The sequence below is a fragment of the Octopus sinensis genome, linkage group LG2 (assembly GCF_006345805.1).
Source record: "Octopus sinensis linkage group LG2, ASM634580v1, whole genome shotgun sequence".
NCBI lineage: Eukaryota > Metazoa > Mollusca > Cephalopoda > Octopoda > Octopodidae > Octopus > Octopus sinensis.
The window spans coordinates 132,497,401-132,517,626 of NC_042998.1; the positions used below are offsets into that span (position 1 = coordinate 132,497,401).

Here is a 20,226-nt window from a genome sequence, read left to right on the forward strand (position 1 = left end):
ATGTAGTCCTAGATACAGCATGGTCAAAAAAATCTCACTGGATTGTCATGGATGGCTTATATGGGATTATAGTCTGCTTGGTCAGGGCAAATCTAGGATTCAACAACATCACAACAACCTTAACACGACTGTACACCACCACCTCCACTACTACACAGCTCCATCTGTAAACAACTTTATGAATCTGAACATGTCACTAACACACCATGAGCTGCAACCTGCTAGTAGTAATGGCCAAGTCTCCCCTGCATTACACTGTCTTCTTCAACAGTGAGAAAAAAAGACATTGGATACTGTAGTCTAAGGTACATAATTTTTCGAGAAGAATATGGGATGAACATGGCTTGAATAGCTTTAATCTAGCCATCATAGGAAAAAAACCCATCTCCAAACAACAACTACAATCAATATAAAAGAATACCTAAATACCACTTGGCCTGCTAAGTGAACCACCTAATTTTGTTTTCTAATGATTACAAAGCAAAAATATTTATAGTTCCTGCCAGCCCCTTAAATCCCTAATTCAATGTATCCAACATAACACAGGTGTTGTGAAGCACACCTTGATTGGTCCTTCATGTACAATATATAAATGAAAATAGTTTAAATTTTAGTTTCACTGAAGTCAGCTAGTTTCAATATTGTTTTCCTATGCTATTTACTGGAGCACCTGTAATATATGAAGGTAAGTTGACAGTAATTGGTTCTTCTCTCCATAGACGTGCACACACACACATATATATATATATCAAACAGCAATAATAATTTTTGTTTTGTTTGTCCATAATGGTTGGTAAAAACGGCGGGGACCATTTTAATCAATCCTCCATTTACTATGTCACACTATTAATATAAATAATAATAATAATAATAATATCTCACACTGGCATCGGAAATGTTTCAGTGCAGAGGAGGGAGAATGTATAGCTAGTTTGAATTGACTCCGGTATTTGACTGGTTGTTATTTATTGCATCAGTTGTTGGATGATGGAAAGTAGAACTGACCATGGTGGGATTTCAACTGTGAATGTGAAAAAAACATAACAAAATGCTGCAAAATATTTTTTTTTGATTATGTATCATTTGTCTCACTCACAAGTACAGTGAATGGGCTGACAGAACCATTAGGACATTGGTGCATTTGTCCTAGCACTTTTATATTCATGGTTAACTTTGCCTGTTCAGTCTTCTAGGATCAAGAAAATACAGTCCTAGTTATGAACTGAGGCTGATATGATCAGTTATATCCTTTCTCCAAATTTTGAAACCTCATGCATATTATTACTATTATTCTTATTACTACAATTCAGCCACCTGCTAGGGATTGTCTTGCTTCCTTCCTTTTAGCCAGGAAGCGCAGAACTGTTTTCCTTCCATCCCATGGTTATAATAAATGAAATTGTATGGTAGACAAAATTAAAAGGACTGTAAATGAACAGTTTCTTTTTCAACTAAGCCCTCAACAGCTTCTGCAATTCCTGAGTGGAGAGATAGAGAGAGAGAGAGAGGTGTTACCCTCTAATGAATTTGTCATATGGTGGGTGAGAGTGGCAAAGAATACCCCATATGAATGGCCTTACTTCCAACATGCATCTGCAGATCAAAGGACACACAACCAGAAGAGGGCACCGACTCTTGGAAGTTAGGATAATCACGCGTTTGTCTTTCCATTGAGATATCTTAATTCATTCCTGTTGTAAACTTTTGTTTACTGTGCCTATTTCCATCACTTCCCTCATCATCATCATCGTTTAACGACCTTTTTCAATGCTGGCATGGGTTTGACGGTTTGACTAGGGACTGGCAAGCCAGTAGGCTGCGCCAGACTCCAATCTGATCTAGCTGGATGCCCTTCCTAACGCCAACCACTTTGAGAGTGTAGTGGCTGCTTTTTACTTGCCACTGGCACAGGAGCCAGTCAAGCGGCAAACATTATTGCTATTAATAATTTGGAGGAGATGCTGAGAGCAGCTGTAATGCCTTGAATTTGATGATGGTAAGCGTAGACACATGGCCTGAAACTTGGAGGATCATTTTAGATGATTATACCAATTCCTGTATTTGAATAATACTATATTTTATTGGTTTCAAAGGGTGACAGACAATATTGACCTCATCAAAAATTGATCTTAAAATGGCTAGAACAAGTACCACAGGCCATTTGCTTCTGACACTTGAGTGATTCTACTTATCTATCATCGTAAATGATGATAATGGTTTCAGATTTTGGCACAAGGTCAGCAGTTGTTGAGAGAAATGGGGAAAGTTGATTACATCAACTCCAGTGCTCAGCTAGTGCTTATCTTATGAAACTTGAAAGCATAAAAAGAGAAGGTAACCTAGGCGGGATTTGAACTCGGAACGTTATGATGGATGAAATGCCACTGAGCATTCTGTCTAGTGGGCTAGTGATTGTGCCAGCTCACCACCTTACTAGTAGTAATGATGATGATGATAATGATAAAGCTTTCTTAGTTGTATTGTTTTTATATTTTGAGTTTCATTTCCCACTGCCTTCAATTTAACCTTTCATCTTCCTGCAATCAAAGTACCATTTAAGTACCAGGGTCGATTGAATTACCTCCTACTAAATCCTGTAGCCTTGTACTTCTGTTAGAAATACTATTTGTAATAAATTGTAGGATTAGAGTTTCACATTCAACTAGGCTTTCACCCTTGACTCGTTTGGCTGCCAGAAGAGTGGAAAATGAAGTAACTCCTAGTAATATTTTGACTCAGAATGTAGAGGGATGGGATGGAATGCTGCTATTACTTCACTATTAATGCGAGTCCAATAACATTTTTATTGTAAACAGATGTGTTTGTTTAATGCAATGGCTAATGTATATGTGTTTTATGTACATTTGGTATTTTTGCATATATTTTGTTACTGTTGAAGTGGCACTTCCAATTTTAAAAATATTTTGAGGATACTATCCTTGAGTTTCAAAGCTGAGGCCGGGGCTTGTTTGTCAAAATGACAGTTAGGAGGTCTCTTTAGAGAAATGCAATTGAAACAACGGCAACCTCGTTATAAACATATACATAATTTGTTGGGGGCGGGGGTCTTTTTCAAGTCTTAACAAATCTGGACGGTTCTTCTAGGAGTACATCCACTTGCATATTTTTGATATCTAATATATGTAACTCAAGGAAGTGGTTTAGCTCCTTTCTGTAGCTTAATGTAGATGTGAAAGAATGAAATAAAACTACAATTTCAAGCTTTGTAATTAATTATTCACAAGTCATAAACTAAGTTCCCTCCTCCTTTGGAGCATAAACTTATTGCTTGGTGGTGAGTAAAAGATATGAGTATTCAAGCGTAAGTGTGTGTGTGTGTGTGTGTGTAGTTCATTCATGTCTTGCAGTTGTCAAAACCTCTCAAGTTTAAGGTTCATGGGCTGGTGGTTACTCTGTCAAATGTAATGCTTATTTATTCACATATGATACTTTGAATTAATCGTTTATTATCTCATAGCGTCAAACTATCGATGAATGTGATTGACATTGTGGAGTATCTGTGAGAGGCCAAATCTGGCAGCTGCTATATTTGGGCTGGCCAGATAAAGTCAAGCAGTTTCTGTAAGTAACTAATGTTTTCCCTCCATGAGGCACAATTTATAGAGTGGAGTGAAGAGAATATAAATTCTTGATACCGGATGTTGGACTGCTTTGCTTGTATCAAACTGGTAATCAGAGACATTGTCTTGGCGGTGAGTTGAGGGTGGGGGTAAATAAATTTGTGTTTGTGGTTGAATTGGGAGGATTGTTGTTATATGGTGAGAGCATAGGTCCTTGTTGTAGGGGAGGAAAGGGTAAAGGTTACCAGACAAAAACAAAAAAAGTTTGCAAAAGTGGGTTGTTTACACTACCAAACCCTCTAAGATTTAGACTTGATAGATAACATTACAGGTTAGAGTGGGTCATTCGAATTGATGGGGCTAAAGCCCATATAAGCAGTAAGGTGTCTAGAGGGGAGCAAGAAAGTAGTTCCAGAAGCTAACCGGAAGGGGAAGTTTTGGAACTGTGGTAAGTGATATATAGGGTAGGATTTAACCCTTTAGCATACAGATTTCTTTGTCAAGTTTTTAATGTTTGTTTATCCACATTGTCCTAAATTAATCTTGCATTATCTTGTAGCTTCAAGATTTCAAAGGTATGCTTGTATATTTTTAGAATGACATTGTAGGGTAGGTGTGAGAGGTTCGATCAGGTCAGTTTTAACATAAAACATAGAATATGTAGGCTGTATATGGCAGGATTAAATGCTAAAGGGTTAAATAAGTTGACAAACAGTGCTGGACATGGTATGTGTGTAAGCTATTGAAGGAAGGGAAAGGGCAAGTGTATTTTTGCAAATAGATGGCATAGATCAGTGTATTCAGCAGAGCTGGGACCTAATTTGGTGCAGCTCTTTTTCCATTGTTATACTCTTTTACTTGTTTCAGTCATTTGACTGCGGCCATGCTGGAGCACCGCCTTTAGTTGAGCAAATCGACCCCGGGACTTATTCTTTGTAAGCCCAGTACTTATTCTATCAGTCTCTTTTGCCGAACCGCTAAGTGACGGGGACGTAAACACACCAGCATCGGTTGTCAAGCAATGCTAGGGAGACAAACACAGACACACAAACACATACACACGCATACATATATATATATATATATATATTATATATATATATATATATATATATATATATATATATATACATATATATATGACAGGCTTCTTTCAGTTTCCGTCTACCAATCCACTCACAAGGCATTGGTCCGCCCGGGGCTATAGCAGAAGACACTTGCCCAAGATGCCACGCAGTGGGACTGAACCCGGAACCATGTGGTTGGTTAGCAAGCTAGTTACCACACAGCCACTCCTGCGCTTATAGTTAGCACAGCATGAATAATGGTTAGCAGGGTGATAGAAATTGGTGTGTTTTTTTCTTCAGTCTGTATTTCTGTCTCTGTATTCTTGACAATGCATCTTCAGGTGTATTTGTGTTTGTAGTTGCATTGATTTGGGTGGGTTGTGAGAAATTGCAGTAGCGTTAGTTGTCGCACTGTTGTTATTATTAACCCCATTAGTAGCTGTGAAACAATGCACCTATTTATGTACAGTGCAACTCTTTGTCTTAACAAATGTATATTTGCAACTTAAAAATATATATTATTTGCTCTGTGTTCTTTTCACACACACAAAGCACCTATGTGAAATTAGTGTGGTGTCGTCATTGATCATGGGTCAACTTGCACAAGTGTGGCTCCTCTCCTCCCTCTCTCTCTCTCTCTTCATTCTCCCTCTGTGTGTATCACTATATGTATGTATGTGTATATGTGTGTCTATGTCATATGTATATGATACATATATATATACATACATATGTTTGGTCATGTTCATTAAACACACACTATTTAATTAACTCCATTTGTCAATCATCATAACTCTACAAGTGAAAAACAGCTCACTAAATTTAACCTTGTACTTCTCTCCCCTTTCTCTGTCTCTCTTTCTTTTTGAACTTCTCTACTGTCCACTTAGATTTTTTTTCTGGCATTTTATATCTTCAACAGCTGTCCCTGATCTCTTATGAAGCTATCTTACCTCTGTCTATGCACCTCTTTCTGCTCCGTTCTTGTTCATGGACTTCCTGCTTTTTTCTTGGTTTGAACACCTAGCTTAAACACTAGCTTAATTTTGAGAGGAGTACTGAATTGCCTCAATCATAAAGATTTGAGTTCAATTTTACTGCAAGTGCATCGTGGTATATTTGAGCAGAATACACTTAAAGCATTTCTTCAGATCACCTCCCTGTTTCAATGTCAGGTACCAAGTTAGGTATCAAAGGTGAAAAATAGCTTTTTATCATTCATCTACTTAAATCCCACCAAAATCAACTTGACCTTTCAATCTTTCGGTGTTGATAAAGTCTAGTACAAGTATGGATGTAAACAACTTGCCCCATCCCTTCAAATTTGCTGACCTTCTGCCAAGATGAGAATGAATCATTATTAGGATGGTGAGCCAGCAGAATCATTTGAATGTAAAGATAGATAAAATGCCCCTGAGCATTGTGTCTGGTGTGCTGAGTTCAAATCCTGCCATGATTGACTTTGTTTTTCATCCTTTTGGGGTTTGATGTTATGTAAGTACCAGTTGAGTCCTGGTGTTGATGTAGTTGACTCCCACAAAATTTTAGGCCTTCTGCGAATAGCAAAAAAATAGGATTATGATGGTGATTATTATTATTGCTTAGTGGCATTTCTTCTTCCAACAATGTCGACTTTGCCTTTCATCTTTTCATGATGAATAAAATAAATACCAGTCAGCCACTGGGATCAATGTAATCAACTCCTTACTCTTCTAAAATGGCAGCCCTTTTGTGAAAATGTGAAAGAATTATTATTATTATTATTTAGGAAGGGCATCCAGCCGTAGAAACATTGCCCGATCAGACTGGGCCTGGTGCAGCCTTCTGGCTTCCCAGACCCCAGTTGAACCGTCCAACCCATGCTAGCATGGAAAGCAGACGCTAAACGATGATTATTATTATTAATCATTATCATGGCAGATAAAATGCTTAGTGTCATTTCATCCATCTCTACATTTGCATTCTGGGTTCAAATTCCACTGAGGTTGACTTTGTATTTCATCCTTTCAGGCTTGATAAATTAAGTACCAGTGAAACACTGGGGTCGATGTAATCGACTAGTCCCCTCCCACCAAATTTCAGGCCTTGTGCCTAAAGTAGAAAGGATTATTATTATTATTATTAAAGAAGCTAACAGGCAGAATCGTTAGAACGCCAGGCAAGATGCTTAGCTGCATTTTGTCTGTCTTCAGACATATACCTTGCTTATTTATTCCCACCCCTTACTTTCAGAGCTCAAATCCTACTTAGGTCCACTTTGCCTTATGTCCTTCTTTTAGGGTCGGCATTCATCTCACCTTCCAATTTTCCAAACTCACTCCATTTGCTTAATTATAGCATCGTCTCTGCTGGGATTTGAACTGAGTGCAGCGAGGTCTCGAACCTGATTGAAGATGAAGATAGCATAATGAATTCATGTGTCAGCAAATGAAACAAAATGGTGAAGTTGACGCTGTTACTGCTGCTAGTACCATCACCACTTAGTATATTTTTACTACATGTCTACTTCTGCTGCTATTTTACAACTATTACCTACATGTATTGTCACCACCTCCTCTACTACTAGCGCCACTGTCATCACTATACTATCTCTTTAACTAGAGTTACTTTAATTGTTACTCTTACAACTCTCGCACTATGTACATAGCCGACTTGGTTGGCATAGTCACCTTCACTTCCACCACTGTCACACTCCGCACCCGTGCTGCATCTACTGCTACCACTACAGCTCTCCCGTACTGCATCTACTGCCACCGCTACCCCAGTCATCACCCGCTAACAAAATGTGATGAATGAGCTCCAACAACGGTCTTGTATATTTATGTACAAATCACTTTACTACTACTATCTACAACAGCAAACTCGTGTGCACATTTTTCTGTGAAGCGACACATGTCTGAAGCCAGACATGTGCATCCAGTAATTTCTGCCGCTGCTGTTGCATGCCTGCACTGACTGCTATATGCGCATGCATTGCTGCGAGTGGTGGGCGATGACGATGATGTCACAATAGTGGTAACGTTCAATAGGTTTAGTTTTTAGTAGTAGTAGTAGTAGTTTTAGTGGCGAGATGGTGGTGTTGGTCGTGGCGAGGGGTGATTGTCATAGTAGTTAGTGGTGGTGTGAAGGGTTAGAGGGGTGAGAGTGAGAGGAGAAACTTGAATGGATTTCTCTGGTGTATTTGGAAACTATCGAAAATGCTAAACGACATCACTGCTATTAAGAGTAAGAGATGCTGAAGATAGTGTCATATTTATCACACCTGTCGATGTGTAATGTCTTCTCTCTAGTTGGAGATAATTTAATTAACACCTAAACTTCAATTAAAATATTGGTTTCGAATTTTGGCACAAGGCCATCAACTTCAGGGGAGGAGTAAGTCAATTATCCCTCAAATACCAGTTGACCCCAGTGCTTAACTGGTACTTATTTTGTTGACACTGAAAAGATGAAAGGCAAAGTCAACCTCAGCAGAATTTGAACTCGGAATGTAAGGTCGATTGTAATGCCTCTAAGCCTTTTGCCCGGCATACTAATGATTCTGCTAGCTTGCCACCTTAACTTCATATTATTTGATATGCTTTAAAGGGCTTCTGCTTACCTGAAGTCAGAGGTGTAGCTCTCTGTGAGGTAGGGTGCATGTCTACACAGGGGTACTATTTCTCATTGGTAACCATTCCCAACTAATAGGTAATATTGCTGTCTTTCTAACATAATAAATGCAAGAACACATTTTTGAGGAGAAACTGTTTTGATTATCATATACGACTCTTAAAAAGTAAAGTTAGCTCTAACAAGGTTTAATAACCATTACTTATGTAATACAGCAAAACATTGGTTTATTGATGATGATGGTGATAAGTTAAACATAGGCACAAGGTTACAAGAGGAGGGATTATACCTATTCAGTTTTTAGATTGGTACTTTATTTATAATCAGACCTAGAAGTATGAGAGGAAAAGTTGACCATAGTAGGATTTGAACTCTGAACATAAAAGCTGGAACAAAATCGAAAAAGCATGTTGTCTAATTACTCTACCAATTCACTGTCCTTATAAAATGATAGCCATAGTCACACTAATAGTAATTCTTTTTTACTATAGGCACAAAGCTAGAAATTTTGTGGGTAGGGAGTAGTCAATTACAACAACCCCCACACTTAACTATCACTTGTTTCATTGATCCTGAAAGGGTGAAAGGCAAAATCGACCTCAGCAGAATTTGAACTCAAAACATAAAGACAAATTAAATGCCACTAAGCATTTTTCCCAGTGTGCTAGTGATTCTGCCATTTCAATGCCTTTATTATAATAATAATAATGATTTCTAATATGGTTGCTAGGTTACAGATTCTGAAGGGAAGGGGTTAATTGATTGGATTGGCTTCAGGAAGGATGAAACGAAAAGTTAATCCTGGTGGAATTTGAATTCCGAAAATCAAGTGCTAGAACAAACGCTGCAAGTCTGACACTAATAATTCTGAATAATTAATTCTTTATAATATTTGCATATGACCTGCAATATTGAGAAGAGCAAGTGAGGTCAATTGTGTTGACCCCTAATATTTGACTAGTATTTTTATCAAACCCGAAAGGATTAAAGTAAAATCACCCCTGCAGAATTTGAACTCAGATCACAAAGAATCTGAAAAAAAAATTCCAATATGTATTTTGTCTGATGAGCTAACAATTCTGTTATCTCACTGCTTTCATAATAATAATGAGGAGGATTTCAGTTTTTTCGCACAAGGCCAGCAGTTTTTTTTGAGGGGGTAAGTCAATTCCATCGCCCCCTGTGTTCAACTGCTTTTTATTTTGTCAACCCCAAAAGGATGAGAGGCAGTCGATCCACTCTGGCAGCATTTGAACTCAGAACGTAAAGTTGGAAGAAATGCCTCTAAGCATTTTTCCCTGCACAAGCAGCACTTCTGCCAGCTTGCCACCTTCACTTCATAATAATAATAATAATAATAATAATAATAATCCTTTCTACTGGAACCACAAGGCCTCAAATTTGGGATAAGGGATTTAGTAAATTACATCGACCCCAGTGTATAACTAATACTTATTTAATCAACCCCAAAAGGATGAAAGGCAAAGTCAACCTTGTCGGAACTTGAACTCAGAACATAGCATTAGACAAAATAGCGCTAAGCATTTTGCCCAGTGTGCTAACAATTCTGCTAGCTTGTTGATGATGAAGTGAACTTCATCATCATAATAATAATGGTTTCGAATTTTGGCACAAGGCCAGCAATTTCCGGGTGGGAGCAAGTTGATTACATCATCCCCAGTTTTCAACCCTGAAAGCAAGGTCAACATTGGTGGAATTTGAACTCAGAATAAGTCAGATGAAATGCAGCCAAACACTCTGCCTGGTGTGTTAACGATTCTGCCAGAAAATGACGATGTAACTGGTACTTATTTAATTGCCCCTGAAAGTATGAAAGGCAAAGTCGACCTCGGCGGAATTTGAACTCAGAATGTAACGGCAGGCATTTATTTCATCTGGTGTGCTAATGATTCTGCCAGCTTGCCACCCTTTAGATATTATCATGTTACCACATCAGACAGACAGACACACACACACACAAATTCTTTATAAAAGGCATCAGCACACACTCACTAAATGTAATGTAGTGCACACCCGCTTGCAGAGATTTGCCATACAGTGCAGACACACATACACGTGCATGTGTGTGCATGGCATTTAAACTACAGATTCATTGTATGTCTTTTTAGCTACACAGACACACACACGCGCGCGAACACACACACAAAGCGAACTCTGCGCCTACAATCAGACCACACTTTGGTTATCATCATCATCATCATCATCATCAATATAGGAAACTACCTTTTTGGTTAGATGATGATTGGGCTGTAACAGAGTTGTGGTCAGTGGTGGTGTTTAGCCACAGGTCAGTCTCGGTTGAACCATCTTTTATGATTAAAGGCATTCCAGTCGTGACCATTTTACCTTTTTTTTTTTTTTTTTCAAAGATGTTGCTGTGTGATGTCAGAGATTTTGTTGCTATTTATAGCAGGTCAAACGGCCACATAGATGCTTCCTTGTTGGGTTTTTTCCCTCTTTCTTCCTTATTGTTGATGGCATTGTTGGCAGTGGCCTTCTACAGCAGTAAGGATATGAATGTGGTGGTGGTGGTGGTGATGGTGGTGGTTGCGGTGATGATGGTGGTGGTTGCGGTGATGATAGATGTGAGAATGATATTTCTGTCGAACTACGCATAGTATAGTTATAGAGGTGATACTGTTGATAATATTAATGATGATGTTTGGTAGGTGATGCTCAGAGAGGGATACTTTTAGCGTGTACATGGGTTGCTATGTGGCATTGGTGGCAGTAGGTAATAAATGATATTGATGGTAGTAGTGGTAATGGTGGTGGTGGTGGTGGTGGTGATAATTGTGTTGCCTGTTAACGTTATAATGGTTTTGATGGATGGCCATCAGCGGTGAGGTTTGCTGGGGAAAGGGAGGAGGAGGAGGAAGATCTGGACTCTCCTCCATTCATAATAGTGATAGGTGTGTGTTATGAATGACTTACAGTGCTATTTCTAGGGATATGATGATGATGATGATGGTGATGAAGCTCATCAAAGTGAAAACAATTATGGTGGTGGTGGGGGGTGGTAATGGGAGTGGTGATGATGAGGGCAGCAATAAAGATAATGAGTCTGCTGCTGCTGCTGCTGCTGATGATGATGATGATATAGATGAGTATCCTTCCTTAATTTGTTCAACAGTGAAACAATTGTTATTCTTAGGCTTAAACCTCAACCACTTATCTTCTCTTCCTTTCATCACTTTTTGGCATCATTTTGTTACATCATGCTTGACTTTCCTTTTTGAAATTTCTCAAAAACTTTCTCTCTCACTCTCACGCACACTTTTCCTTTTTCTTTCTGCTTTCTCTTATCTTTGTCCTCATCTGTCTTCCCCCTTCTATCTTCCTCTTCATCTATCATAATCTATCTTTTCCTTTTCATCTCTTTCTTCCCCATCGCCTTCCACTCATAAAATTTCCCACTCCCACCTTCACAAGTCTGATGTCATTTCTCTTTGTTTCTGTCTTGTCTCCTCTGTTTCTGGTGCTGTTAATGTGTTTGTTTTTATTTCTCCATGTTTCAATATTTTTTCAATATTTTTTCAATATGTTCTTGTTGTTGTCGTTATTGCTGTAGTTAAACCAGTAGTAGTCCTCTTCCTGCACTCCCCCTCTTTCCTCCCTCCACTTTCCCTCCCATTACTAGAAAATACTGTAGGCAATAAAACTATTGTTGTTCCTTCATTTACAGTGTGACAAACACAAAAATATTTAACTCCTTGTACTCTTTTCTACAGTTCTGAAATAAGCCCAATTATACCTTTGCTTTGGTGTGTATGTCCCTATTTCCACACACAAGCACACACACATGTGTGTGTATGTATATGAGTGTGTGTGCATATATATATATATATATATAAGCTGGCCTACCCCACTATAATATATATATATATATATATATATATATATATATGAGAGAGAGAGAGACAGAGAGAATAGAATTAGTGTGCATGTGTATGAGTAAGAGAGGGAAAGGTAGACACTAATTGTACTGTGTGTGTATATATATATATACACATACATCCATATATATATATATGTATGTATATGTGTGTGTGTATATATATGTATATATATATGTGTGTGTATATATATATATATATATATATACACACACACATACATATATTTATATATAGATTAATACTTGTACATTAGTCTGTCTTGGAAGTTACTCTCAATGTTTTTGATATTCTATTGAAATGTATTGAGTGATACTTCAATTAACATTTGACTTTTAGCGTGTAACTCTACATAAAATAAATGTGTGTGTGTTAGTGTGTACAAGTGTGTGTGTGTACGCATACTTTTATGTAACGTGCATTTTATATATATATATATATATATATATATATATATATATATAACACACACACACATACATACTACTGCCACCACTATCCACACATGGTATAGTGATGGAATGTAGGTTGTCTTCAAATTTATTTTATCTTTTTTTTTTTTTTGTCAAGGCAATCAAAAATGTCAGCCTCATCATTTCTTGTTCTCTTTATCCTCCCTGTATCTCTTCTCCATCCCCACCACAATCATTATCAGCAACACCCTGCCTATACCTATCTACCATCTCTCTCTCTCTCTCCTCATACACACACTCGCACACACACACAAACACACATGCAATCATTTGCACACTCTACATTAAAATGTCATGGTGCCCTCAAAAATTTTTCAGCCGAGCTCAGCTGTCAATATACTTCAATTATGGAACTGCAGTGCTAGATTGTTGAGAATGCAGTCTCTTGGTGCAACTACGTGTACACATGCATCTCTATTTGCATGCATTGCAAATGCACATGGCTGTGTACGTCTGTATAGATCTGTTGGTGTCGGCATGCATGTACACATGCACACACTGACAGTCAGCAGTATAAGCAGTATACAAGTGTTGTTGTTGTTATTGCTTTTACTATTAATCGTTCTCTGTATTCAGTAGGTGTCTGTGCAAGAGTTAAGAGTTGTGTATATGACTCTTGGGCAGTTCGGTAATATATACAGCAGCAAATTTGAATGTATGTGATTCTGTGTTTGTGTGTGTGTGTGTTTGTACATAGATCCATGTGTACATACATGCATGCCTTTTTACATACACGAATTTATACAAAGAAATTTACAAGCATGCTCTCTCTCTCTCTCTTTTTTACTTAACTTTACATATGTGTGTATGTGTATGTACATGTTATAATTATATATACTTAACAAGATAATGGAGTATTCACCCTTATATAAATATTGATTTCGAATTTTAATACGAGGCCAGTAATTTCAGGGTAGTGCTCAACTGGTGCTTATTTCATCAATCCCAAAGGGATGACTGGTAAAATCGACCTCACTGGAATTTGAACTCAGAATGTGAATATAGACAGAGTGCTGCTAAGCATTTTACCCAGCGTGCTAATGATTCTCCCACAACGTCGCCTTAGTGTGTATAAATATTATCATCAACAACAGGAATGTTTATAATGATTTCCTATAACATCAAAAAGAGTTGATTTTTTTTTTCCTAAGGTCACAAATTTTGTAGTGGTTGTGGCAGGGAGATTACTTGGTTGAATTATCTCACAGTACTTCAGAGGAAATTGAACTCACAACATCAAGAACTGGAAAAAAAAAAAAAACACTGTAAGGCAGTTTAATTAAAACTCTAATGATTCTTCCAATATAAATAATAATGATAATAATAGCGATTTCTTTTATTAGGTACAGGGGCATAGCTGAGGGGTACATCACAAGGACATGAAACAATTTTTGTCAGCATTTACATAAAGAGTGAGGAAAAATGAAAAGAAAATAATAATGATAATAATAATAATAGCATAATAATAATAGTAATAATAACAATAATAGCATAATAATGGGTGCTTGCATGGCTATGTGGTTAAGAAACTCATTTTACACATTGTGACTGTTTAGTTCTGGGTTCAGTTCCACAGGCAGTGTTTTTTACTATAGTTTTTGTGTCTGTTTGTTCCCCTCCCCTACTGTTTGTCAACTGATGTTGGTTTGTTTATGTCCCCATAACTTAGCGGTCAGACAAAAGAAATTGATAGAGAAAATATCAGACTTCAGAGAAAATTAGGTACCACTCAATTTGTTTTTTTTTTTACTAAAACCATTCAAGGCAGTTGCTCCAGCATGGCTGCAGTCTTGTGGCTGAAACAAAAGGCAGACGATAAATACGGTGTTCAAATTTTGGATAAAGGCCAGCAGTTTTCGAGGTGAGTGGGGGAAGTTGATTAAATTAACCTTAGTATTTGACTGGTTGGTTCCTTTTTTTTTTTTTTTTATCAACCCTGAATGGATGAAAATAAGAGTTGACTCTGGCAGAATGTAAACTCAGAACAAAATGAGTTGGAAGAAATATAACTAGTCATTTTGTCCGATTCTGCCAAATAATAATAATAATAATAATAATAATAATTATTATAATAATAACGATTTCAAATTTTTGCTACAAGGGTAGCTTGGGGGAGGTGGTTTAGTCGATTACATCAACCCTACTGCATAACTGGTACTTATTTAATCCATCCTGAAAAGACTGATTAAATAAGTACCCGTTATGCACTGGTACTTATAATAATAATAATATTAATAATAATTATTATTAATATTATTATTATCATTATTATAATTAGTAGTAGTAGTAATAATGCTTTCTGCTATAGGTACAAAACTTGAAATTTTGGGGGTGGCGTGGAGAGTAAGTTTGATTAGATTGACCGCCCCAGTGCTTAACTGGTACTTATTTTATGGACCCTGAAAGGACAAAAGGCAATGTCAACCTCTCTGGAATTTCAACTCGGAATATAAAGAGCTGGAAGAAATGCCACTAAGCAGTTCATCCAGTGTGGTAATGATTCTCGAGCTCACTACCTATAGTAATAATAATGATAATAATTCTTTCTACTAAAGGTACGGAACTTGTAATTTTCTGGGCGGCGGGAGGGTCTAGTCAATTACATTGACCCTAGTGTTTCACCAGTACTTAATTTATTGACCTTGAAAGGATGAAAGGCAAAGACAACCTCGACAGAATTTGAACTCAGAACATAAAGACGGACGAAATGCCATGGAGTGTTTTGTCCGGCTTGCTAACAAAATCTGCCAGCTCGCTGCCTTAATAATTATAATAATAATCCTTTCCAATATAGGCACAAGGCCTGAAATTTGAAGGTGGGGGTAGTTGAGTACATCGATCTCAGTACTCAACTGGTACTTAATTTATCGACCCCGAAAGGATGAAAGGTAAAGTCAACCTTGGTGGAATTTGAACTCAGAATGTAAATAAAGATGGACAAAATGCCATGGAAGTGTTTTGTTCGGCATGCTAAAAATTCTGCCGGCTTGCAGCCTTAGTAGTAGTAGTAATAATAATTATAATAATAATAAATGATAATAAATCTTTCGGGGTACCTGTGTGTGAAGTTGATAGTTCCCAATTTTCTGTCTCTCTCTCTTTCTCTCTAATCCATTCAACCTCATACATTGTCCCTCCTTTCGACATAGCGTCACCCCCACAGCCCTGTAGCTTCCCCGTTTACTTTGTATCCGTGTCTCTCTCTCTTTTTTTTTAACTGCCCCCTCCCCGTTTGTTGCCTCACTACAGAGATGAGTGGGAGCCATCATTGTAGCCACCTTTCATTTATTTATGTATTTTATTCTTTCCCTCAAAAATTGTATTGTTCCATCTTGGAGGGACTGGAGAAGCGGGTGTGTTTGGGTGAATGGCATCAGTGGAAGGTAAAAATGATGAGGATGGTGGCAGTGGTGGCAAGGTTGGTAGTCTCTCGTAACAATGGCGCCAATGGAGGTGTTGGGGTGGTTTGATGAGGTAATAGTAAAATGGGTAGGAATGACACTGGTGGTGGTGGTGGTGGCAGTTTGGTTATGAAGGTAACGAGGGTCAATTTGAGTTTGGCGATGATGACGGCGGCACTAATCATAATGATGCAGTATCAGTGATAATTGAGATGGTGGTGGTGGTGATGGCGGCGGTGGTGGTGGCGGCAGTGGCCATGATAGTGATGCTTCTGATGTGTAGGCGGAGCAGACATGAATTAGAACCCACTTCATTCAGTCTACTCGAGTGAGAGAAAGACATAGCATCAGTTCCTAATAAAATCATGATTAAGCAGTTTAATAACCATTGCCACCATTATCATCATCATCATCGCTAGGGGGATTTTCTACCACCACCACCATCATCATCATCATCATCACCATCATAGCTATTGTTATTTTTACTCTCAATCTCACTCCTTTTCTCTTCTTGCAGTCATCTCACACCCACCTCCTCACTCTCTTTCTGCTTTTACTCCCACTCCTACTGCTTGTTTCTCATTCACTCCCTCTGCCTTTCTCCTGACTCTTGCTTCTTCTCCACTCCTGCCATTTCTCTTTTTTCCAACTCCCACCGCTACTCTTTTTCCAATTCCCACCACTTCTTTTTTCTCCTCCCACCAATTTGCTTTCCTCACTCCCACTACATAACTTATCCGACTGTCACTGTCCCTCTTTTTCCTTCATACTACTCTCTTATCTCTTTGTCTCCTGCTCTTCTTTCTCTTCTCTTCTACTCTCCCTTCATCTTCTGCTCACCCTTTGCTCTCTCTCCCTCCCATTTTCTTCTCATTTTTCTCTTCCATGTGTGTGCATATCCCTTTGTCCATCACTTCTCTCTTTATCACCACCACCACCATCACAAGTTTCTTATACCTTTACCAATTCTTCATTTCTTGGAATTTAAAAAAAAAAGAAAACCCCCAAATGAATTTCAAACAAGACACCTCCCCAACCAAAATAATATAGAATATATTATTAATAATAATAATAATAATTATAATAATGAATAAATAAAATATTGCAAAGTATGGAATGTGTATGGTAGGTTTGGTTTTTAAAATTCTCCTTCCAGTATCTTTTTTTCTTTTTTTCTTTTCTTTTTTTTTACCTCTTGCTCTTTAAGAAGTCTTTTTAGTCTCTAATCTCAATTCTCTCTCTCTCTCTCTCTCCCTGAAAATACCCCTCTCCTCTCCTCGGCTGCTGGTTCTTCGTTAGAAAAATTACAGTCGGTTTTGTTTTGCAAGATTTATCGATCACTTCACTTTTGCTTTACTGTGCATTTAGGAAACTGCTGAGCTGTCATTCTAGGAAAATGTATGTTATTAAAGCTCTGCATGTGTGCATGCATTGCATTGCATCATGCAGCATAACATATGCACACAACTTATTGATGCCATTGACTTGCTAGAGACTGATTACCATTTTTTTTACTTCAGCTTTTTTATTTATTTATTTCTCTTTTTTTTTTTGCTTTTATTTCATTTAAATTTCGTAACCTTTCACTGTGTAACTGAAACTAGCTTAGTCTCATCATCCTCATCATCATCATCATCATCATCATCATCATCGTCATAATAGTAATTGTTGTCCTTGTTTCTGTTTTCTTCCTCCTCCTCATCATCATCATCATCATCGTTGCCGTCGTCGTCAGTGTCTCTCCTTCTTCATCATCTTTCTTCTTCTATCCATCCTTGCACCCACATCACCATCATCATCATCATCATCATCATCGTTGTATGTGTGTAATAATCTCTTTCGGAGCTGTTTTTGAGAGAGAGAGAGCTAGTTGCAGGCGAATGAGCCGTGTGTGTGTGTGTGCGCGTGCGCTTTTGTATGTTTGCGTACGAGCGTTTGTATATTTATGTGCTGTCCTATGTGTGTGTGTCCCCCCCACCGCCTCTCTCTCTCTCTCTCTCTCTCTCTGTGTATGCATGCATGGATGATGGACAATTCTTTCTTCCACTCTACCCTCGCGTCCCCCCACCCCCACCCCGCTAGTGCTGCTGTACTATTTGTAGCCGCTGCTGTCGGTGTTGTGGGGGAGGGAGTTCGGCAGCAGCAGCAGCACTGACTACTGCTGCTGCTGCATCTGTTGTTGTTGCTGCTGTTGTTGCTATTAATAATACCTCTTTCATATCTGATGCTGTTGGAGTTGCTGATGCTGCTAGTTCTCTCGAGGTGTTGTTGTTGTTGTTGATGGCGGTGGTGATAAACGACGGCGAATTTTGGTGTAGTTGTTGTTGTTTTTGGTTATGACTAGTGACTTTGTAGTAGTTATTATAACCACGGGGACATAGTTGTTGGGGGTGGGTACTTGTAGTGTGTCTGGTGGTGTGGGCTGAAGTTGTAGTAATAGTAGTAGTAGTGGTGGTGGTGGTTGTGGTAGCGGTTATGATATTCGTGCAGTTGTAGCTGCTGTAGTATTTTAGCTGGTTGTAGTTGGTTTCGCCTGTCGTTAGTGGAAGTAGTGGCTTTTTTGCTGCTGCTGCAATTTTATGATGACGATGGCTGCGACGCTGCTGATTATTGTGATGCCAATTCTTCTAGATTGGTTCTAAAGAGAGCAAAGGGTTTTGGATTAGCAGAAAAAGTTGGAAAAAACTGTGTTGGATGATTGGATTGGATTGGATTAGATGCATGGATGTTTGGATGGATGGATTGGTTTGTGAAAAATGAAATGAGATCAAAAAGTTGAGTGAGTAAAAAGATGAGAATGATTTCCAAAACCATGAAGAACAATGACATCGAGACGGTAAACAACGGTAACAACGACAATAGCTGCAACAATATCAGTTATAATATCAATAATAATAATAATAATCATGAAAATCACAATGATAATAATAATGATGATGATGATAATAATGATAATGACGGTAACCACATAACAAACAGCAACAAGATTTATCTTAACAAAACCCAATGTGAAACTACCAGGCTATGTATACTGCAAGTGAGGGAAAAAATTCTCAAGTATGTAAAAATCCAGCAATCTTTATTTTGTTGTTGTTGTTGTTGTTGTTGTTGTTGTTGTTGTGTTGCTATTTGTTGTGGTGGTGGTGGTGGTGGTGGAGGAGATGGTAATGAGGCTGTTGTGGCATTTTTTATGTAGCATTTTTTTCCCATGTGGTGGTGGTGGTGGTTTGTTTTGTTGCATGGGTGGTGTTTGTTGATGATGATGATGATGATGGTGATAGTTTTTGACGATGAGCGTTATGATGCTGATTGCTTGTCGTCGTCGTTGTTGTTGTTGTTGTTATTTGTTATGATGATGATGTCGGTGTTGGAGAGATGCAGTTGCTGTCCTGTTCTCCTTTGGATTCTGAAGATATATTTTTGTCGAGTTAGCTGCTTTTTCTTTTCTTTTTTTTTCTTTTTTTCTACATCTTCCGAGACTGATTATGTAATGGATGTGTGTGTGTGTGTGTGTGTGTGTGTATTACAGAAAGCAGTATGGTTTAATATATGAGATATTGTGTGTAATTTAAAAAAAAAAATTTCCCAGTTGTGTGATTTTAAGATTTATATTTATTGTGTGTGTTCTGTAAGGTAGACCCAATGCATGAAAAATATATACATGTGTATGTGTGTATATATATATATATGTACATGCGTTTATGGTTTGTAATCTGCCATGCATGCATTTTCTAGATGCTGTGTGTGGCATTTAAAGTGTAATGATAGTAGTATTTTTAACTTTCCCGAATGTGTGTGTGCACATACACATGTGCTGGTGTATATAAGGTGCAACCGGCAGGGTTGTACAACCCTGGTACAGGAATTCCAGTGTCATGAGGTGTGTGAAACCACCTCTTAACCACTATTGTGGTTTCGTGTGTGTGATCTTTATTTCAGTTAGTGATTCTCAATATTTTTGCGCAATCTGCTGTGCTTGTATTTTCTGGATGCGTGAGTGAAACTGTGTGTATTTGAGTGTATTTTGATGAAAAATAAAGTGCACAGCTTGTGTTTCCTAGGTATGTATAAATATATGTATGTATATATACTTATGTATATATGTGTAGTGTATTATTTATATATATATATGTAATGTATGTATATGTATGTATGTATATGTATGTATGTATATG

The 20,226-nt window shown here is 37.9% G+C and overlaps 1 protein-coding gene across 9 annotated transcripts in view; it reads left to right on the top strand.

Moving 5' to 3' along the window:
• Positions 1 to 20,226, top strand: part of LOC115232533 (nuclear hormone receptor HR96) — a 381,450-nt gene that overhangs the window by 182,542 nt on the left and 178,682 nt on the right. Inside the window, exons 1-2 of one of the 9 annotated variants that reach the window (XM_036499401.1) lie at positions 14,093 to 14,106; positions 18,939 to 19,108. The exons of 6 other annotated variants lie outside the window; for them this stretch is intronic. Coding sequence is in view for 2 of the 3 variants with exons in the window: in XM_029802471.2 (XP_029658331.2) it covers positions 18,843 to 19,108 (266 nt within the window). In the remaining variant the exon portion in view is untranslated. Of the gene's footprint in view, positions 1 to 14,092; positions 14,107 to 18,275; positions 19,109 to 20,226 lie in introns of those variants that run through there. 2 more of the 9 variants (XM_029802471.2, XM_029802469.2) reach the window with 2 other exon arrangements.